The sequence below is a fragment of the Haemaphysalis longicornis genome, unplaced genomic scaffold (assembly GCF_048455015.1).
Source record: "Haemaphysalis longicornis isolate Haplotype H1 unplaced genomic scaffold, Haemaphysalis longicornis Haplotype H1 scaffold_13, whole genome shotgun sequence".
Classification (NCBI taxonomy): domain Eukaryota; kingdom Metazoa; phylum Arthropoda; class Arachnida; order Ixodida; family Ixodidae; genus Haemaphysalis; species Haemaphysalis longicornis.
In genome coordinates, this window is record NW_027526233.1 from 56,415,944 (window position 1) to 56,439,457 (window position 23,514).

Genomic DNA, 23,514 nt, shown 5'->3' on the forward strand with positions numbered 1-23,514 from the left:
AATCGTTTTTCATGGTGTGATATTTTAATTCCAAATAAATTGCTTTTTCTGTGAAATTGCAAATGCACCGATTGTTGGGATATTTTCTTGAAAAATAAAGTATGGGCTTGTCTTTCCGTCTTTTTCATGTTTCACAATAGCTTGTCCTTTTTGTTTGCTTGTAACTGCCTACAGTACCTTTGTGGGGAGGGGGGGGGGTAGTAGCAGGCGGAGCGAAAACACGCTGCCTCGAGAGCAGAAGCAGAACGCTGTTTGGATGTAACGGGATGCTTTCCAAAACAGTAGTAATTCCGTTCGGCAGTAGCCGATAACACCGCATTCAATAGGGCTTATTCATGCCTAAAGGGAGTGACGGAACGTTGCCTTGGAGATAGTATTGAAATTCTCATTGAGGGTTAAAGAACTAAGCCTGCAAAGCAGCAAAGTAAATCCCCCGAGGAGTATTCCGCCTCTCGCTTTGAAGGCCACGCGCAACTACTGGGAAGAGTAGCCCAATGCTTCAAAAGAGAGTGAAATTTGGGACAAACGTTTTTCCTGCTAGACAGAGTCCCCAACACTCCTAGACTTCTTAGGGTGTAGGAAGAAAGAGAGAGAGAGAGAGAGAGAGAGAGAGGCGGAGAGGGGGAGAGAGAGAGAGATAGCTCTAATTACAGAAAAGCACATAGGCTAGCCGGAATGTTGTCGCCCACCTACTACTGTACCGGGCTGGAGAGAATGAAATACAGTCAATATAGGATATAAGGCACAAGAAAGAAAAGAAAGACAAAATAGACGAAGTGTAAAAAGTAATGTTGACTGTGTTTGATTCAGTGAGTGTGCCACGTGAAACCATTTTATGGTTGCCTAGTCTGACTATGGGTCAGAGGCGGTGATGTCGTGGAGGTAATCACATAATACGGCTACCACTTTCCGCTGAGACGAGGGAGAAGACCATCGTCCCAACGTAATTTTAACGTTGTGAAAAAGTGGTTGACGCATTCGATATTCTGTGCGAGGTTGTTTCTTCTTGACTTTAAGGTGGGCACTCCAGTAAATATGCTCAAGTGTTTTGGTGATATGCAGTTGTCTAAATAAGTGTTCGACGTTTGACCGAGGTGATACGTGTATGCATTTGCGATGGTCTCGTTGAGACATGAACGACAGAACGAGGACTCTATCCGACGCGAAACTCGCCGAACTAGGCGCATTTCAAAGCAGGATCCGCATGATGCAGGGGTGGCTGGTGGTTTTCCTCGAAATACCTGAAGCTGTTTCTTTTCCTCAAGACAAGCGTCTTTGCTAGTCTGGAGGCATCGTGCTTCGTGAAGAAAGTATACCTGCCGTTCCGCAATCATGAGCCCTTTTCGGGTGCATCCTTTGCTTTTTCTTTGTCTGGGATGACGCAGTGCGGGCAAATCTTGTGTGGTGTCAGGCGTTGCCCGCCGGCGTAGACTAGATGATTCATGTAGGTGAGGTCGCGGGATATTTTCTTCATGATTCGGATGCAGTACTACGTCGAAGATACTGCACAGTGCTGGGCGGCTGATGAGAGCTGGGCATGAACGCACAGAAAGCATGCTCTTGTAGACGCGATCTGGCGTTTTTCAGTGCGAATGTTCCCTCGCGTGCCAAGAAAAGTAATACAGGTTTGTTTTCACGGAATCCTAAAGCCTTATAAACATTTGTTTTAAATATCTTAGTATTGCCTTAAAGTTAGGCGCAGCTAATTTGGAAGCGCACCATTCTGCTTAAGATCTAACTGCCCCAATCTGCAAAACAAATCGTTGCATGTTGACCGGCAAAGAAAATTTCCGCCGCCGTAACTAATAAATAACCACATACTCGATTCAGTGACAATTATCCTTTGGCTTCCCACTGCCACTACATTGCGCTACCACATGCTATCTCCAGACATTGTGATGATGATGACGATGATGTCATCTAATATTTTGGCACGAACCCACAAGGAGGGACTGGCCAGGGCTAAACCGGTTAGAAATGTAGGGACTTCAAAATATTGGGTGCAGTAGAACAAAAGTTTTCATAGCTGCTTTCTTTCTGGAACATACCTACCCGGGGGATTGGGAAAGAATAGAAATATTTGCGGGCTTATCTTACCCTCTTCACAAAAATCACAATACTATCAATTTGAAAATAAAAGTTCCGAAATATTTCGTCCCGCTTGATGCCCTAAGTTGATGACGCGTGGAAACACAGTTGCATATCATACCCTGAATACCGAGATTCTATGGAATCGCTGGCATGTCTGGTTGCTGATGTAGGTGGCACCGTAAGACGATAAAATGCAAGTGAAAATATACACGCAAATGGAATTTCGAAAAAAAGAAGGCGGATAGAGTACTATGCGCCAAAATACAAAGAAACAAAAGCGAACAGTGAGGTGCAGATATGATATTGCTAAAAACGGAGTCAATAATAGGTGTCAGCATTTTTTGTCTTTAAATCAAGTAAACACATTTGGCCACCAGTTGAATTTTTGTATTTCTTGATCGGCATTCGGACGAAACTCGTAATGTATGCTAGATGCGGAAGTGTAACACCAAATGTCGGTTTCGTGCTGCAATACACCATCGCTTTTCTTGGACGTCTTATGCCTCATCCACAACAAAATGTTTTGAAGCGCTTACACAACGACTGCCTTATCTACCTTTCGATCAGCCCAATGCGAAGAAGTTTGAATGATCGCTGCATCATAATTCCGCGAAAACATTTCCGCTTTCAGTAAACCTCTTTGTGGGTAGCGTGACGGTGAAAAGTTTTAAAAGCACTTATAAAACTTACTATTTTCTCTAGCAAAAATTACATTGCGCTTGGTTCCTTTTGTTTCCCGAAGGTTTCTTCTCACATAAATAATAGAACCGCCGGTGTGGAGCTTGCTTAAGACAATGACGTATTTCACAGCTCTAAATATGCCTATAAACCTCTTTTTCGGACAACTTTGTGCGCATTAAAATGTCGTTGCGTTAACGCCTATACTCTTTCAGTGATGATATAGTCCAATATATTTGTGTGGGCATATGTTTATTGAGCGCACATGAAATAAAAAGAAGACGACGCTGTGTCATCGTTAAAGGTGCCCTTTGTTTGCAGCCGTGGGTTGCCTCCATCTGCGCTTCCATGGCCGGGAGCATGCCGCCAAGGAGGCCGAACCCTGCCGGCGGCGTGGGTCCTGAATGTCAGCCGCTACACACCAAATGTACGTACTCACAATTGAACAATTGTGCGCAATGAGAATACATATTGCTTTTAATGTTTTCCCGTCAATGCTAAGATTGGTGCTCTGTTATTTTATTGGATTAGACAAATTTTTTAGGATTGTTCTCTCCAACAGGGGGGCACCAGTGAGTAAACTGGTAATTGTAAGATGCAGTGTTGAGTGACCCCCGATGGTGCTACTGCTGGGCAGTTGTGTCCATGCGTGCAGTGGCGTCCAAGAACATCTTTTTAATTTCTACTATTCTGGGGTATGGTAGAGCGTCAGAGATTGTGATGTAGAGTTTCCGTCATAGCTTCGTAATACCGAACTTGATGTTTGAGCCGTACTGTACGAGAGTTATTTTAAAGGCTATAGTCTGTGTTGTGCTACTAAAATGCAGACATTTCGCCACGTCGGTCTGCCTGCCTGCCTGTCTGTGACTCAATGCCGCCACCCGGCCAAAGTGCAAAAAAATTCCCTCGCACTTCTCCGAGGGGGAGAGTGTGTAAGGCGAATGCACGGTTGTTGATTGCGCGATTACGGTGGATATCGTGATCTTAATGGGTAGTCGAGAGATTACACACACGCACACAACTACAAACTAAGATATTTGACTCGTTATTGCTGGTACCGCTGCCCGGTCCGCCATCATCGTTATCGAGATGCAGGACCAGCGACCGCTCTAGACGACGGCGCGGGCTCGACTAATACCCTCCTGCGCCACGCGGCCGCTACACGAGCGCCCTCACGCGTCGGAATGCGGAGCGCCCGCTACGCGAGCGAGAGCTCTCCCGCCCGAAGTGGAGAGGAGGCGCCCAACACCCGCAGTCACTGAGCGGAGAGAGGAGGAGGAGAGTAGCGCGCCCATCTCCCCCCGTTGCTAGGTAAGACGAGGAGCGCGCGCACCCGCAGCTGTTGCTATGCGGACGACGGCGGCGGACGATTCAGGCTCGCTAAAGAAGTGCATTCGCACTTAAAAATTTTGGCAATATTCTCGTATATTCACAGCTAATTCTAAAGGTCCACGTCCTGTGTAAGTGTTCGTACTTGTCAATATTGTTGAGCAAGAGCAAGACATTACGCAAACAAAAGGCTCAAAATCAATACATCAGGTATATTTGCAGTGTTGCTTTATTAAAAATTCATGAATGCTTGGTTTTTGCGGTAGCAAATGAAAAATATCAAAGGCAGAAAACCGTAGCTTGCTGTTTCCCGTGCTATATAGCGACGGCATTTCAGAAATAAAAAGGCAACAGCAGCGAAAGGTTCCACTAGATGACATTCACATAACGCTTTGATTAGATGGGATCCACGTTCGCTTGGACATGGCCTCCTGTATAACCGACTCTACCCGCTGTATCGGCCCGAAACACATTAGAGCAGCCCGATCACCCTGGGTGCGCCAATTTCCAAGGTTTTTCGATGGCTATGCCGATTCGAACTTCTGTTTGAAGCGGAGGTGGACCGAAACACACCTCCGCATCATCTGCTAGTTAGAAAATGGCGCTTGGAATTCATGAGCTAATAATAAAAACTAAAGGTTTATGCGTAGGGTCGCAGAACTACTAAATGGCGTTCCGTGTACTGTTCCCCCCGGCAACGATCGCCATTTCGGTTTCACTACGGCAGTTTTAGAACAAAGCGTATACATGTCCTCCTCGTGGTTGTCACTGCGATAAGAGCCACTTAACTTTTCTGTCGCTCTATAGGAGTAGATAAGTGAAAAATAATGAGCTTGATTCGGCGTTTAGTTACATAGATGGTCCATACGAAATAAATTTTGTTTAAAGAAGTCCAACGGGTTGTGGTCCCCTTTTTAACTTAACATTCCATTCATTGTTGTTCTGCTGCTTATAGTTTTTACTGTCCCCGAAAGGGTGGTACGAAACCACCTTCAACCACCCCTCGTTTGTTTCTCCGTCCCCGCTGTTCCAAGAAATGGTTCCAGCGCAAATGTAGTAGATATATTAACGACGCGGTAATTGGCATTCCCTGGATGCTCCGTAAAGAATGACGACTTCAAACTTTAGCTTAATGCGATGGTCAGTATTTGAGGCCCCCTATACAAGCTTAGGATAAACATTCAGCGTGCACTTAGCTCGTTTCTCTCAGTAGTTCTCTCCGGTACATTCATTCTTCCCTCACCAATCACATACCCTGAGCACGAGGTCACGGGTTCGATTCCCGGCCGCGGCGGCCGCTTTTCTGATGGAGGCGAAAAGCAAAAACGCCCTTGTGTGCGAGATTTCGGCGCACGTTAAAGATCCCCAGGCGGTCAAAATTAATCCGGAGCCCTCCACTACGGCGCGCCTCATCGCCTGCGTTCCGTCGGCACGTTAAACCCTAAGATCAATCAATCAATCAACCAATCACATACCGAACAACCGATAAAAATCCAGTGGGTCACAAAACCACTAGTAAAATCACCCGTAACATATCGGGCTGGATCAAAGGGAATGGAGAAAAAACTTTTGCGTAAAAATATTTATGAACGTGCAAGGTAGCCTGAGAAAGACTACCTCTTTTATAATTACCCTGTCAACTTGTAGCGTCACCCTAGCCACTTACTAGATGGTTTATTTCTGGCCCCGAGAATTTTTATACGTTTTTTGTTCGAACAGGAGTTGGCGGTCGGTGATAGAGCCAGAATCACCTTAATACAACACATTTTTTTTGTTTTCAAAGGGCCTGACAACTTTTTTTAAACCAACCGTTGTTGCCAGGTGTGTAGACAAAAGTTGACCGTGCCCTCGCCAACACAGAAGAGCCTGGGATTAGGGTGCCACCAGAGAGAACTGCGGAATTTCTGGAACTGAGCCGGCACAAGGCGTTAAACAGGGGGCTATGTATTGGAACACTCGTGCAGTAGACATCGTTGTACTAGAGACATTGTAGGTGCCTCAATTGAAGCAACGTCTCCGCCCTACGGCAGCGCTGGCATCGAGACACCCGACTTGTAGGAGTAGTGAGGCGACTTTAAATTGAATTGAGAAAACCTTTAGCGTGTTCTCTTGGGAGGAACGACACGGGGAACGAACAGCATCAGGGGTGAGCGGTAAGGATAACGGATGCCTTTACTTGGCAGGGGCGCCGTCGACTACAGCCGTTCGGCGGCATTTGCTACAAAACGAGAAGATATGCAGAAATTTTTTTCAGCTTTCGTTTAAACTAGGATGGTATTAGCGGTCGCTAGTTTGTGGTGTTTAGGATGGTAGCCTTTTCTTCCTTACATTTTATGTTAGGTTAGGTTAGGTTACGTAAGAAAGAGTAAAATTGTGCCAGACGCGGCATTGTTTTTTTTCGAAACGGCTATGGACGTCTTTTTACTGCAGCGCTTGGAGTGTCCTAAGGCCGCTGTCTATTCACAACAATTCTACAAGAGGAGGGCCCCAATCACCTAATGAAATCCAGGCTGCATTAGGCACCATCAGTGGTACCATAATTATGAGAGTAACGACTATTATGATAATGGCGACGACCAGAATGTTGAGATTTAAAAGCCCCACTTTCATTAAGAGCCTTGTTACGCGCGTTGATTAAACGAGGGCAATTCGAGCTTTGGTAATTTTGGCGTGGTAATTCCTATTGACAGTGCGGTGTCGGATGGAGCACTCTAGTTACTTGTTCTGGATTTTTCTAGAGAAAATGAATTTATTTCATGTACCCAAATTTCTTTAGCTCTTGTTTTGTCGTAGCATATATTTTCCTCGCAATCTGAATGGTAGCGGGATCACTACAAAAATGCCAGACGTTTCTGCCTTTTCTCCGGAAACACATTCCGGCCATTAAGTTTCGAATGCAAGACGCAATTTTTGATGATCACGTGACGGAAATATAGCCACAACCGCATTGGTCCCAACGTTTCACGAAAACTCAAACTTAAGTTGAAAGAGCAAGCATGTCTGAGAACTACTCGCAGAAACTAGCCGCTAAGAGCAATGTGTGGTAGGAATAAAACTTGGAAGCTAAAAAATAAAACGGGGAAACGACGTTCGCACCCACAACTCTAAACTTGAACGTGTGGCTTGAGCGGGGCTACCTTGGCATGACATTAGCAGGGTTTAATTTAACGAATGGTTTCAGCATTTTCTTTTGCGCGTGTTTTGGTAAGTCCGCACTGCCCTTGTTACACTTTTTTCTTGAACACGGACCTCATCTCGTCCTTTTACAAATAGAAAGTTTCTAGTAATTGAAGGTTGCAGTTAAAGATTCATATTCCCCACACAACATGGCTGTGTATCGGACATGGCATCATGAGTTGAGCTGTTTCTTTGATCACAAAAGATATTGTTTTACAGTGAAGCCAATAAACTCTAACCATTCATACGTAAACCTGTCGCCTGGGTGCACCTCTGCAAAACGTCATTATCACGAGTACCCATAGGCCCTTTTTTGCTTAAAACAACGTGCACATTTTCTACTTTTATAAAAGATAAAAAGCAGAAATTCTATCTGCCTAGTCGGTAATTATAACCAGTGTTTCAATTTCTGCAGTGACAAAAATACTGAAGGGACGTATGGAAAATGGAGTCATCTACTCTCCACACCCAAGAGTGGAAATTCCAGTTTGCTCCCTATACACAGTTGTAAAAGCCCACCTCAAAATTTCGGGGGATAAGATTGCCGTGGTGAGTACTGCATGCGTGGATACCCAAATATTTGGGAAGATCCGCACTTCTAGGACCTATAAGTAATTCCTTATGAACAACTGAACAAGGAGGCCGTTTCTCATTAAGCGCACAGAGGAAAAATATTGCTATACGGCGTTCTTGTTAACTTCGCGGCTTGAAAAAGCGTAGTTTTTCGAAAAAGCAAGACAGAATTCATTTGAAGTAAGAAGCGTCAGAAGTGTGCTTGGACCAGGTGGAAAGTGGGGATATGAAAATGACCTAGGCATTCTGAAGAAAAATCGTGAAATAGTTGATACAGCAATAAAAATATTCGCTATTCTGAATGGGGAATTAGGATCTCCTGCCCTTCAAAGATATTAGGACATACATTTTGATTTTAAGGGAACGCACACCTGGAATCCAAAGTAAACATCAAGTGCAACCCCCTGAAAAGTTTTAATAGTTGCAGTGAATCAATATTTGATGTGATTATTCAACAAAATGCCTGAGGTTTCGGATCCTAAAAACGTGTTTCTGCACAGATGGTTAGTGCGACTGCATTATAGGTTCGCCAGTACACCAATAGAATTGTTTTTATCAAGCTATCTAGCTTTGCTCTGAAATTCAGCCCGAGTATGGCGTCGAAATATAAACTGCTGGACGCATTTTAACAAACTGTCTACCACAAGTTGAATGCAGCATTAGCACATTGACAAGAAAAACGGAGTTTTATGCATGCCGTCGCTGCTCTGTCCTGTAAAAAGGCTTGATAGCTTCCTCCCATAAACCTGTGGTCTTTATTTTCAACGTCTCGTTATAGCCACAAGCTAGCAAAACGAAACTTTCATAAACACGAACACTGCTATAACTTAGCCTTAGATTTACCTGGCAAACAGGTGAATGCGACAGAACATTGAAGGTTTGAGTGCGGTCTTCGGTTCTGGTATTAAACATTGTCACAAGATCTTAGATGGGATATCCATGTGAGCCCCGTCACATCAGCTGCATTAAAACGACTGTTCTTTTTTCGTTGGAGCCTCGATTCTGGGCCGCATGATACTAGACTTCTCTCCTAAAAAACATTCGTCGGACCCGTCTTAGAATATGCAAACGTCACGTGGTTTCCCTTTACAAACGCTCGCATAAATGCTCTAGAAAAAGTAGAAAGAAAAGTGATAAGATTTGTCTATAATAAATACCGAATAACAGACTCCCCCACGGAACTTTTTAAAAAGCAGGTCATTAACAATAAAAACCAAACTAAACTTGCACGTCAAAAATTGCTGTATCAATTAGTTCAGAAACAGCTGAACATAGACAGTTCAAATTATATATCCTACACAGAAACGAGGCCAACACGACAAGAGCATTTGCTGACACTGAATGAATATCCGTGCCAAACTGACTGTCTCAAATATCCTATTCTACATCAGCAATTAGAGAGTGGAATAATTTGCCCATCAGTATAACAAACAGTCAATCATTGGAAACCTTTTCATCCCTGCTCGAATGTTATTTATTGTCTTGGAATGACGAATTGCGTTCTTTGTCCACTGTATGAAGTGCTCACTACTTTTCTTTCAGTAACTACTTGTTATTGATGACGTTTGGTAAATATATAGTTATAATTGGTATGGTACTGATGTAGTCATAAAATGTATTGCTGTCAGTTTTGTCTCCCTGGTAATGGTATATTTCACTTGTGACGCGATTACCCTTGGTATAAATCTTGTCATTTCACGGTGTATGTGCCCTTCCTGCCTTAAGCCCTAATTGGGGTTGGCAGTATATGTATATAAAATAAAATTGGGGCCGTCTTTTTGTAACATCAAAATGATGTCTCTAGAGAAAGTGGATGTACGCTTACCTTATTTATCCGAAAACGATCGTTGAAATACTCGCCCCCAGAAAGTCATCTCATAGCTGATAGTAATAACTGGCGCTTTAGCAAAAAAAAGCGTGCAAGTGAAAAAATGCAGCGAACGTCAGGGGCATATCCTACAACGTAGCAATCACATCGAACAAACAGAGCCAACAATACACATTAGAAAAACTTTCAAAATGAAACTATATAGTAGGTATAATAATATATAATATATAACATATATATATATATATATATATATATATATATATATATATATATATATATATATATATATATATATATAGTAAGGAAATGAGGGGCTCGTTGAGGAAATACAGAAAGATAAGTCGGCAGTCTACAACGCCAAAGGAAGCATAGGGGTGTGGTTAGGCTCTTTTTTTTTAGTACGGTTAATTAAGGTAATATTTTTTTAAATATACGGAAGAAAGAAAGAAAGAAAAACACGCGCCCAGAGTGGGAACCGAACCCACCGAACCGAACCCACAGGCTGTAGACGTTCTAGTCACGCCCCGGGGGCTGAAAAAAGAAGGTCCCCTTCTCCCCGTGTAGTCTGAGTGGCGCTGGCTACCGCCCTCAAGCGTCAAATACACTTCTAGTAAATATAAATAGCCCAGAAAGTGAAGGAGAACACAGTCGCCCAGATAGCCGAATTGGTAAGGCATTCGAGATATAATCGAAAGGCGTGGGTTCGGTCCCCACTCTGGGCGCGTGTTTTTCTTTCTTTCTTTCTTCTGTATATTTAAAAAATATATTAACTTCATTAACCGTACCAAAAAAAGAGCATAACCACACCCCTATGCTTCCTTTGGCGTTGTAGACTGCCGACTTATCTTTCTGTATATATATATATTTATATATATATATATATATATATATATATATATATATATATATATATATATATATATATATATAAATATATATATATATATAATATATATAATAATAATAATATGTATTTATGGGTAAAATATTATATAATAGTATAATAAAAGGTATAATAATACTCTTGTCCAGTATCGTTCTCTTGCGCCTTTGAAGATAACTCGGAAGTGCACGAAATGTAATTAAAGCTCTTGATGCAAATGACATGATCGTTTGGATGGGAAGAGATCAGCTCGAAGTCCTGGAAGACAAAACTGGTGGCCCCTACCATCAAAGAGTATGCAAAGAAGTGTGGCTTGCGCCGTCTTGCCAAATATAGCTGCGGTTTTTGCTTAGAACACGGCAATATACAATTGGCCTAGTGGATTTTGATTCATATTGTAGGACTGTACACCTAAAGATTGTCATCCTCTGCCTGCGAGCTCAGACTGCAAAGTGTGATAAAACACCGCGGTCCAGAAGAAACCTATGGTCATTTTTAGGAACATCGTAATTTCAGCTGTATGCTCGGGCACAAAACAGTAACCGTGAGTTGTCCAGTTTTTTTATTACGGTAGTAGACACGATGGTATCAACACTACATTACAAGAAAAAGTGAACTCCCCTTTCGCGACAAAACACGAGGATGGAACTGTGGTGGGGTCCACATATCCACCGATGGAGGTAAGGTGGTCTTCCAGGGTAGATACCTGTGCCTCCATGGTGTGTTCTGGCCACTTCCAATGAAGGACACGTTCACCGTAAGTGTTCTGTGCCCCGTCTTAGCAGGAGCCATGCAGGAGGGGCATTTCTGTGCGAACTGGGCATGGTAGCGTGGTGGCCTCTGCCGTGTAACAGCGGCAGAGAGGGCTAGACCAACACGACGTCTTCGCAGCAAGACCTCCTCCCTGAGAGCGAGTTAATAGGGAAGTCTGTTCTACACTGTGGATCTAGAGTGCCTGTGGCGTGACGAACATCGTTCTATTGGATAAATTGTCCAGGGACATCTATTGCCTATAATGGCAACGGTCGTGGAACGAATGGAGGGTGGCAGACACCATCCACTGCAATGTGACCGGGGGTGTGTTTCGCCAGACCCACGACAGCCAAACAGGGCAGCCGTACGTATCCAGTATATCATGAATGTCGCTCGAGATAGCCGACTAGGTATTTACTCGATGTAAAGAACATATGGCCGCCTTAGAGTTTGTATAGATTTGTAAAGTAGTACCTCAGGTGCTTTAAGAAGAGCAGGAGTTATGGCTGGTAAGCCGTCCCAGGTGGCTGTAATCTTGGCCAGCATGGCCGGGCACGGCATATTTGTAGAAGCAAGTTTGACATGCCTCTGAGTGAGGAGGGGGGGTGCTGTAGTAGTGTTGGGTTCTTCAGGTCTTCTTTGGCCCCAGCGTCCACAAATGCCTGCACCATGTGAGGTTAAGACTCAGCCGCCAGTTATTGTGCGACCGCGAAAAGCCTGTCACAACGCCCGCTGGGTAGATTGTGAAGTCGCTTAGTGGCCTCTTGTAGGTCACCTGGTGGTATGGCCAGGGTGCCCTGAAAATGACGCAGGTTTGGCATTTGGGTAGTGAACGATCCCTGCAGTTGCCTAACGCCGCCGCGCCAGCAACAAAAGTCAGTTGATGCATGCGGGTGGAACGACGCTGATAGACTAGCTCATCCAAGGTGTTACCTTGACCTCAAGCGTGAGGAGCGGGGATCGGTGTTATCCTTGCGAGGCAGGTAATGGTACGCATTGCGGCTCGGCTAATTGCCTCAATTCGGGCCCACTTCGCTAGGTTCACGTGTTGGAATTGAGCCTGGTAAATAGGCCGAGTCGGGAGCAAAGATCGCACCAATAAACGGGGCCACTTTTTAACAGGAGCCACCAGAACTCTGTGAGTTGCGTCGGATAAGGTGACGTATCTGTCCCGCTTTTACGCGAACGGAATGTAGCCACATGGACGCTGACCAACACACATAAATTTCTAACACCATGACACGATGTGAGCTGCCAATGCGGACATGTCGGCCGCACAGTTGTAAAGCGATTGGAGACACCTCCAGTCGGCAACGGCCACAAGAACTGGCCACGGGGAGAATAGCTGTACTTTTCACAGAAACTGTTAGCCAAACATATTCATATTATTTCTGTGTGTCAGACAAGGTTTGTTGGAGGCACGCCATTTTGCGAGCCAGGTCAAACTGTACAGTCCACACTGTAATATCGTCCACGTACATAAGAAAGTGTGTGTCATGAATAGAGCGAAGATGCCAGGCAAGCGGTAATATCATACGAAAAAGAAAGTGAGAGATCACCGATACGTGAGGCACTCCACGGAGAGGCGTAAAGTTACCACAGCTTGTCCGACCAATGCGAAACGGAAAGGATCCTATTGTGAGGATGTTTCGGAGGAAGGAGTAAACCTTTCTCTGAAGAAGGGTGCCTCCCAGAATTAATACTAGGATGGCTCAGGCTACTGTGATCCTCAGAAACGCTGGGCGAGGAACGTGGTATGAAGCTGCAGTTCGGCTTCGTGATTCGATTTTTTAAGACCCTTTGACGTAGAGGCAAAATAAAAAAGAGCTGCAATTTCCTCAATCAGTGGACATTCAAGAGTTAATATCTGGGCAGAAGGTTAGAAATACGAGCTTCTCCGAAAAATTCTGATGTTTAAGATGGCCAGCCAAGCTTAGCACTCACGTGGTTTAACCAGGTGGCCATCTGGCAATACTATGTCTACAGACCTCTTGGAACACCTTATAACTGCTATATAGCGGATAAGCTTATATCAGGTTTCTATAATATGAGAATTGTGCTGCTTTTTCTGCGAACTGCTGTGTGATTAGGTTCTTCCTTGGCGCGCATTGCGATTCCGAATGTGTTTCTTTTTCCGGGCCGTTATTCTCGTGCCATCCCCTTCGGAGAATGTCCCTGCGGACGACACATACCTAATAGCAAAAAAACCGCCAGTGTATAGGGCGGCTTGATGTTATTTGTCCGCCATGTGGCCTAAACTACCACCTGTACTTTCACGGCGCTGCCACGCGAAGAGGCGCGCTTGAAGTTTGCTTTAACATTACTTCTCCTGCACTTCGACGCTTCACTCATGCACCACAACCAGTTCGGTCCGTGCGAAATCAATGTGGTGTTATTCCAGTCTGTTTTCGTGCGGTAATCTTTATATTGGGCAGACGGGGCACTAGTTCAATGTTTGCCTGCGCGAGCATAAAAGCTCGTTAAGAGGAGTTCCTTGTTCGTATTTGTCTACCTATTGCTCCACGTGTGTCTGAAGTTCGCAATATGGTGGAACGGTCATAAACTTAGTGCAACAGCGATTGCAGCACAAGGGAAATTGGGAAGACTTTGCAATCCCCAAACCTGAGCCTGTGTAAGCGTGCCAGCGCTTGCGGTCCTAGATTGTGAGATTAATTTCCTCGAGATTAGATGATAATGCCTGCTCGCATCTTTCTTCTCTCGGTCTCTTTGTATTACGTGTATACAGGCGCGCGCATGCCCGTGTTATTTTTTGTGAGAATAAAATAGGTTCTTAGTCAGCGCTCGTCCTGTGTCTCTCTGCACCCCGTGGCGTCCCGAGTGCTCTTAGATATGAATCCGAAACAACTGACCCAACGGCCCCTTTTGTTTCACTTGTACCCATTGGTGAAGGGAGACTGATAATAATTGAGCTTGGCCATTACGACGCCTTGCATGTATGCCTGCGTAGCCCTTTACGCAGATAAAGGGTTAATAATAACACGTAGCCGATGTGTTGTTCATGCTTACGGAGAGCCGCAAAATACCGGAATAAAAACTAATGATGGTAAGAAGAGAACACGCCCGTCAGTAGGACATGACTGCATCCACGTCATCTACATCATAAAGAGTGCTTAGGTGTTTTCGTTTATTTTATTCTTTTTTTTTTTTGCAAATAGCAAATGCACCAGTTGGAGCAAGAAAGTGTTTGGAATAATATTATAGGCTTTTCTGCGACAGTTTAGCGTGCACAAAAAAAAACTGAACCAGATTTTTAATAACCATTTATATGGTGTGCGCCCCACTATCTGCCTGCAACACAGCTCCCATATCAGATGAAAGAGTTCTGATTTCCGGAAATCCGCGTAGCATTTGCAGGTTTCACGAAACGATCACGTTATAGTGTGATTAGTTACGCTAAGAAACCATACACGAGAAACAAGACACGGACAGGCAAAAAACACGTGCTAACCTTTATTTGCAAATACTAGCATGGTACAATAATACATCGTACATCGCGTGTTGTTTTTATCGCAACTAATCGTGTGCTAAACCGTGACTAACAATACCAGCAAGAAGTTATTCAGAAACAATAAATAATTTACTTGCTTTGGTCATTCTAGTGACTGCAAAGAATAGCGAATTAGATGACTCAAGCTGGCTAAAAATATCTCTTGTTTGGCATTGGTAGAGAAGACCCGTTTTGTTATTTTTGATAAGGAACCTTGGTTCACAATAAATGTCATTTTTTCTATAAATGTCGCAGATGGACTACACCAGGACCTACACACGTGCCGAACTCCTTCGCGTGATGGAGCGCTATGCCGCTGGATACCAGGCCCTGGGAATAAAGCCGGGTGATCACGTATGCATCCACATAAAAAACTGCGTGGAGAGCTTCGTAGCGATGTTCGGTATTATCTTCGCTGGAGCAACTGTTATTCTTGCAAAGACGTCTCTGACGCATGGTGAGTATCAAAGCCACTCAATAACCAAGGCCACTTAATAAATGCTTTTTCGGGCGCACTAGTTCATGGCATCAAAAAAATTACGAGCTCTAAGCACGAGGGCGGAAAAACACTACACTGGATCCGCGTTCCCTACAATAAGTCGGTAGTGCGCGCTCGTCGAGTCTACTCGTGTTTCTCTGTTATCGTGTTTCTTTTAATTTGTTGATGCAATAGTGAACCACATTGACAAGTTCACTGTACCGGTTTAAGGTGTTTTATCCTATAGTCATCGTCGTTTTCAAAACAATTGGAACTACGTTTTATTTATGGATCAAATTGACCTAAATTGAAATTGCCCTAAGTTACTATACTTGAGTTCCAGGACCTTAGTGGCTCAGTTTAAGCACGCGCTGTGAAACACCACATTCCTTGTATAGCAGGTGCGCAGACTTTGCTCTCAGCCACTATGGCAATGTTAATATTCGTATTTTTGTATTGTGCAGAGGAAACAGCCTAATTGCTCATAGTAGTTAAATTTTCTTAGTGATTTGAATGGCAAAGCAGTATAGCCGAACCTGGAGATGCTGATTGACTCATTCACTCCTACATTTTCTTGGTGTCTTTTTGCATTTCTTTTTCTTTTTTTATGCTGCTCTTCGACGGACTTGCTGTTCGACGGGCAAACTAAGGAAATGTGACTCAGCATCTTTCCTATGCTCGCAGTTCTCAGTCGCCGCGGTGCTCTTGTTCAACTCACGTGAAATCACGGTCAACTATCATGCAACCTTGAACTACACTGACTGGTACCGGCATTTAACACGCCCTGAGGTTGTGCGAACGCAACACTATTGGTTTCTACTGTGAGCTCTGGTTAGATTTTACATATGTATTCTAACATGCTTTTCTATTTTGTCTTTCCGATGCCTGTTCAGAACAGTGAAGACGCGGTATAGAAACACTGTACATTTTGGATTATCGCAGTAAAATTAGCCTGGAATATAGGCGTACTCGGTTTGTACCCATGCGGCGAAAACCTGAATCTTACAGGAGGCCAAACCAGAGGGCAAATGCTTGGCTCACTCTTAAGACGGTATAAAATATTAGGTTACCAAAGACGCTACCCAATCGTTAGACGCAGAAGCACAAGAGGGATAACCTCGTCATTTTGCTTTTGCAAATCGGGAAAGGTATGACTACTCCAAACAAAACTTTCTCTCGTAATGTGTTTTGAAGGGTTCGTGGTTTTCGCTACTGCTTTGCCTTGCACAATAATAGGGCTTCTATAGTGTAGTAGTAACATAAAACAATAAGCCGGCCCTACACTCTGCTTTGTGAATTAAAGTGGCAGATGACGCAGATTACCCCAATACTTGTCAGCTGTGCGAGCTTTTTATCAATCACGACAAAAAAATGAGTGATGTTCAGCGACAGAATTTACGTGAGAGGACATATAGCATCAACATATAGGGTGACCTTTTTGATATGTTTTTTAGTCTTCAAATGGTGTTCACCATTGCCGAAACAGCTCACAAATTCTTATGGTACAACAAAGGCGCGACAAAACAATGCTGCCGCTACTAAAGAAGGTTTTATCCATCGTTCCTCTGACCTATCAGTCATTTCTAGACATCTAATTTGCACGTAACCCCGGCTGCACTTCGCATTTCCTTTGCTTAGAGCTGGAAAATGAACACGCGCTTCTGTGCGCGCAATTGTTTGATGATGCCGTTCAAGGCACTATACTTTGCAGCACTGAGATTGCTAACATTGTCAAGCTCATTCCCGTGGCGCCCACAACACGCACTAAAACCGAAGGAAGTTGGGCGCATACTTGATGAAAAATTGCTACTTGAGAAATCTAGCCGAAAATTTGCACTGCGTGGCAATGCGCTTGTTAATGCACACGCAAAGTGAGCAGTAGGGACCAAACGGGGTTCACAAATCGCTGTTGTCGTGCACGCATAAACACCCAGGTGGTTGTGTCAATAATACCTGTCGCCGCATCGCTCTTTGCTGGGAAGTATTCTGAGACAGAACCTTAAATCAAGTTAACACTTTACTAACCAACTGAGTGCGGTAAACTATAGAAGTTGGTGTACATCGTTAGGTAGCCCTTGAAATGGACGACAGCGGAGAACACAAACGACGGCCAATTGACACTGGAAATAATGCAAGTTTTCTATATAAGAAAGAACAATGAAAAGGGTGTCAGCCATGAGTCCGTGGGACTATACATGACAAAAAATTTCTGTACTTATCAAAAGCATTCACTTAGGTGTTTTGCGCGTTGTTTGTTGAATGTGTATTATCGGCGACAAATGAAGCGCGAACACAAATATTTGAACCTGAACACACATATAGCGCGATTTCTTTCCATGCAAGCCAAAATGACGCGTGGTTTAGTTCCAAAAACAAAGTTGGGAAAAGCGGATTTCCAAACATACCAATAGCGTGCCATTATATGAACTCTACGCACAGTATCTTTCAATTTTGCACGTTGTGGTTTATGTTTACGTGTTCGTGTTTCATTTGATGCATTGTAACCTTGTGTTTATTGAATCTCTAATCCTGTACACTTTTGTGTTTATCGAACTGGAGTTTTGGGGGGTTGACCTGGGTGCGTGTTCATTCCGAGTTTATATTTGTGCTTATGCCAATATTAAAATCAGTTGTGGTTTAGCGCCGTCGATGTCTTCTCTGGTGTTGTCCCGTTTCAAGCCCTACATCACGATGTATCAACAAAAACTGGCCCAACTGTCGATTTAACTGAAGTTGGTGTACGTTGATGATGAAAACACCGCAATGGCAGAAGAGGAGAAAGAAAGGGAAAACACAGACATGGCACAAAACGACACGGCGAACAAACGATAATGCGCATTTTTTAGCAAAAGCGTTCAATACGAATGTGATAGAACGTACTTGCGGGCCATTTGTGAAGGTATCAATCATGTCTCCATTCTCATGCATAGTGTTTTCGTATCCCCTCATACGTTGACAAAAAAACTGAACTGCAGAAACCAATGGGCTAGACCAAAGTGTCCATACTTTTATTTAACACAGGTAAGACAACAAGGGTTCTGTGCAGTAGAAGATAATACGTTTGTTGTCTCAATCCATAAAAAAATTTCGCAATCTGCCATCGACAAGTCCTTTCTATATATATTTGCTAAATTTTAACTTTGTTAAGGTCGCATAACTAACCACTGTTCTGTTGCACTTTGTCGGGGTCCTAATTTTTTGTTATTTTAAACAGATGCTCATTGCTGTTGTATTTAAATGAAAAATCATGGTAGGATCAGAATGCGCAAAATCTCGCAGGGCCATTAATGAGATTGCTAAGCTCTTATAAAGCAGAAACCACTGGAATGAGGGCTTGAATTTAACGTAATTTTTAAGAAATAGTGCATACACAGGTGGCTCCATCTAATGTAAGCTTAGACGTTTTATTACTTCGAGTTATTCAACCAGGCCATGGAACTGATGACATGGGGTGCCTGCCATGATAATTTTGCAGATTGAACGAGACGATAATTCCCGAGTCAAGGAATTAAGTTAATAAAAAAAATCCGGTTTCAATAAAGGCACGCACGGTACTGGAAATAGCAATGGGTTAGTTTCTAAAAAGTTCTGTGAGGTTTTACTATAGCGATTATGTATTTCAGGCCGAAATCTTCACCCATTCAAAACAAATTAGATATATGTTTTTTTTGTTTTATTTAATTAAAATCGCTCTTACGCGGGGGGAAATTTAGGCAGGTAAAGCTTGGTTTTGTTTAGCGGTGCGCCGAACCAAATCCGTGTACGCGTTCTTCAAACAGAGGCGAAACTGGCTGCAGCACGCCATAGGCTTGATAGTGTAGAAAGCCTGGGTTTTTTGTGGGCTGTAGCGAGCTTAAGCTAAGCTTGAAACACATTATATGCGTGGGGTACCGGGACTAGTACGGTTCAACATTGGGACTCAGGTCACGTTCTGAGGATTAACAACATGAACTTATAGCCGCAGGACATTGAAACCAGCTTTAACTTTAGCTTGAGTGTTGCAAGGCGAAAGTTGAAGTAACGCTACTTTGACCCCAAATTGTGGCGTTTGTAATAGCACGGCGATTCGAGTTTGAGCGTTGTCATCCAAACCCATCATGAAAAAGGGCTCATTCTACCCAACGCTACGTAAATTGCTTCTACGGGTGACGTCATGACACATCAAGAGAAATTATGCAGCCTCAATTACTGTGTTCAAAAAGATGCTCGCACATTTCTGCGGATAACTTAGGGAAAGTGATGCATATCCACGGAGTTTTCCGTAACACTGCTGGGAAATTGGACAAAATTTTAAAGTCATGCAAGAAATACGATGCAGTACGCAATGTTCACGGATGTTGCTCTGACATGCAATCAATTATTTGTATTATGGGCCGGCAGAGCGGGTGACACGAACCGGTTAATCCGGGTGAGCGATCCATTTACAACATTTACATGGCGGGAGTAAGAGCTCCTCGCAGGAAGGTCGCCAGCCACTGCTTTGCCTTCATCGGTGGAGGGCGATGTTTCCGTGGAGCAGTTGCCACACGTGCCGCGTGACTATACACACAGCGCAAGTGCAGACGAGGATGAGTACATAAGATCTGTTCACATTTTCCGGACGGCAGTTTGCATACTGGAATGCAAATACTGGTGTTCAACGTACGGAGAGCTCGTCTTAGAAAAATGGGGTTTCTGACAATGCTTAAACTTCCAGCAATGTATAGTGCACTCGTGCAAAACTCAATGGTTAGCATTGCCACACCCCTAGGCAAAGCGCTCGTTAAGTTCTCGGCACAGTAGCGTGCCACCCACACGCACGACACCGAGCCTCATGATAGTTTCTTGAAGACCAATGACGCTGACGTTGGGCTTACAAAACGTATTCTCAAGGAAGCCTGCAATGTTCAGTTTTTTTTTCAGCGGAATGGCCACGTTATCACGTAAAAATAACATCCGCTGGCGTCTGCATATCTTCGCTATCATGGAACACCTAAGAGGTCTCTAAAGGAACCTTCAGCTCTACCCCGCTGTGCATATAATTTTCTTTCATTTCTAGTTTCGGAAGTTTGCTTCCCCAGTAATCTCAAAATAAGGTGGACCATGGCAAAATATTTACATTACGCCCTCACGGATGGGTTCGTTGTGATTGATTCTTTGGGATAGTGTCCTTCCCCTAGTGATTCGACAGATTTTGACTTGATTGGCTGTGAAAACGGCACTAAGCTGTGCTTTCAACCACAAGGAATTAATGCAACCAGCAAACCAAAGGCCCTGCTTAATGCCCTATGTAAAATATGTCAGTTCCACAAGACTGCAGATGTTTATTCCACCTTAGCTGTCTGCGTCCTGTGATATTTATGTGCCTATGTTTAGCAGCAAAACGCAGCAACCCACGCGAATGCGTTCACTGTACGGCACATTCGGACGTGTGTGTTCTAATCTTGTGTTCCCTAAAAACAGAAATTGTGGGGTCGGTCGAGCATCCCACACATAATTTCCCTTAGTAAGACCATCATTACAGGTGCATGTTATCACATTCATTGTACAACAATTGTTTGCATTTGTCAGTTAAGAGCGGGGGACACTCACGTAAGTTAGTTTTCAGTACCACTGGTGCGATGGCCACGTTACACGTTTTTGACCAGTTGCAGCCCTGATTGCGCGTGTTTGTTAAGGCTTTATGCCATTCGCAAAAAAAAATTTTTTCATACGATGAAGGTTTCAAGTGTGGGCTGATGTTGATGTTGTATTAAGATGAGAACCTGAAGTACCCCCTTTTTTATAAAAAGAGCGTTGTTAATGTTGCTGCTGTTATTGCTCGGTAACGAATATGGAGGACGGTGCAAAGAGTAAATATTAGTGGCTCACGTTTACCCCTCTAACCGTGTGGACCACGAGCGAAAGCAAATTACACAGTGCTAACGGGAACGTTACCTCTAACATTTCCTGCGCCGTCAGTCTGGCAACATCAACTGCGAGATTGTATTCGATCGTTCCTTCATTTGATTCGCACCCATAGGCTGCTCAGCCGACGTGCCATCGATGGCGAGAATGGTAAACTGTGTACCGGCAAATCAGAACTTCAGTGTGGGTCCATTTTTGTGCGTTGCTTTAATGTTTGTGATTGTAAACTCTGTCAGCGCAGCATCTCTATATACAATTGCTGAAAGCGGTTGCCTATTCACTTGGTTAGTATGTCGTGAACCGCAAATAGAGACGCGCCAGCCGCCGATTAAGGCCAAGGCAGTGGCGTAGCAGCCGCTAAACCTTCGACTATAAAGGTGGAAATGTTGAGGCAAAACTCGGTGCATAACAAGCGATAACACAAACGCTGCTGGCATATCGGTGGCTGAAGGTCATGGCGACGCAAGGAAGAACCTTGAAAGATGTAGCCTAGTGTAGCTTTTTTTTCTGAAACGCAAGTGTGATCCGCGGCAATTTGAAACCACGACAACACAGTAGCAGCCAAGTTTACTACGAACGGTTCCATGTTCGCACATTGCAAGAGTATAACGAAGGTTTTTGCCGTTGTTGATCCAATATGCGTGTTACGTATTAACTAGAGCCGTTTTTAGGAATGGGTTACTTTGATTCGTTAATGCACGCGCTCTCCGAAATTCACAAGTGCAATGGTCAAAGCCGCATGGCACGTGAACATTTTCCATGTGACTAGAACTGGTGCACACCAGCCGTGCGTAACCCTCACTCTAATGAAGCTATGGTTTTTGCTAGGCTGGGTTTGCTTGCTTATGTAATTAGCGCAGTAAGAAGAAGCGAAAGCAAAGAAAGCCACGCGTACACGGTGTAGCAAGAACAAGCGCGTGGAAGTAATTCGTGGAAGAGACCAAAAAAGGAAAGAGAGAAAAATCCTGCAAATACAAAGGAGTGTGGAACAGTTGTGCAAATGTTTCTCCAGGCTCTCGCATTGTAATCATGAAAAGTACCGTAAGGGTCCTTATTTTTTGTGCGTGGAAGTATCGTCCTCACAGATGTGGGTAAATATATTCTAAAATGAAGAAGTTTAGGCAGTGGATAAGCCAACAAACATTTTATAAAATCACCAAACTCGAACAGACAGTTCTTCTTGATATTGCCGCGAACCATACATTGGGTTTGTTTATTTGTGTTTGCTTTTACCGCCCGGCTGCGCCGGTCTGTGTTATCTCTGCGCCAAGGGAAGCGCGTGTTCCATTCTTGCTTTCTGTGCCGCATGTGTTATCTGTTGTGATAGGGAGAGCATTCCGATCTAACGTGAACGGCCCAGAATAATCTTCTTGGATCTACTATGTTCTCGATACGAATCGACGTTTCGAGAACCACGCGCGCCAAAAGATAAAAAGCCTGCAGTGCGGACGGCGGGGCATTCGATTCGACGACACTCGCCTGTGCAAGTCACTTTGTTGACCGCTGCTTCGCCGCCTCTGTATTCTTTTGAGTTGTTAGGGGAGCACAAGTTCGCTCCAATAAACGTGTTTCTCATTCAACACAACTGCATCATCCTTGTCTTCGTGACATCTGGTGGAGGTGCGGGGTACCACCCTTAATGCCCACTACAACCTCGAAAAGCCGCCAAGCCAGTCCAACAAGAGCCAGCCCCCGCCTGCAAGATTTACCGCCCGAGTTCGCTTTGATGCCAGAAGGGCCCAAGAAAAGGAACGCTGCAACCAACACCATGGTGCAAGAAACAACGTCGCCAATCGTCCTGCAGCAGCCCCGGGAACCGCCATCGTTCCGAGGAGCCCCCGCAGAAGACCCAGAAGAATGGTTGAAGAAACTGGAGCGCGTCCGGAAATTCAACAGGTGGGACGACGCACAAACGTTCCGGCAAGTTTTCTTTTACTTGGAAGATTCGGCTCGCACTTGGTTCGAGTACCACGAGAGCTCCTTGACAAACTGGGCTCAGTTCAAAAGCGAGTTTACTATGACCTTCACTACCGTCGTGCGGAAAGAAAGAGCCGCCGTTTCGTTGGAAACGCGCACGCAACACCCCAACGAATGTGTCGTAATCTTCATTGAGGAGATGAAGCAGCTATTTCGCCGCGCGGACCCCGAAATGCGGAAGAAAAGAAGTTGCGCTTCTTAATGCGCGGAGTGAAGGAGGAACTGTTTGTTGGACTTGTCCGAAATCCGCCCAAAACCGCCACCGAATTCGTGACCGAAGCCAGCACCATTGAGAAAGCCCTCGAAATGCGTGCTAAGCAGTATGACCGCAACTTTGTTGGCGCGGCCAA

General features: G+C 44.2%; 1 protein-coding gene and 1 non-coding gene across 2 annotated transcripts in view; both read left to right on the top strand.

The window, feature by feature from the left end:
* LOC144163844 (uncharacterized) overlaps window positions 1–23,514 on the top strand; it is a 200,999-nt gene that overhangs the window by 130,519 nt on the left and 46,966 nt on the right. The window contains exons 2-3 of the mRNA XM_077694528.1: window positions 7,691–7,824; window positions 15,079–15,280. Coding sequence (XP_077550654.1) covers window positions 7,691–7,824; window positions 15,079–15,280 — 336 coding nt within the window. The remainder of the gene's footprint in view (window positions 1–7,690; window positions 7,825–15,078; window positions 15,281–23,514) is intronic.
* On the top strand, window positions 10,330–10,401 carry Trnai-uau (transfer RNA isoleucine (anticodon UAU)). The gene has a single exon. It is a non-coding gene; the product is annotated as a tRNA-Ile (tRNA).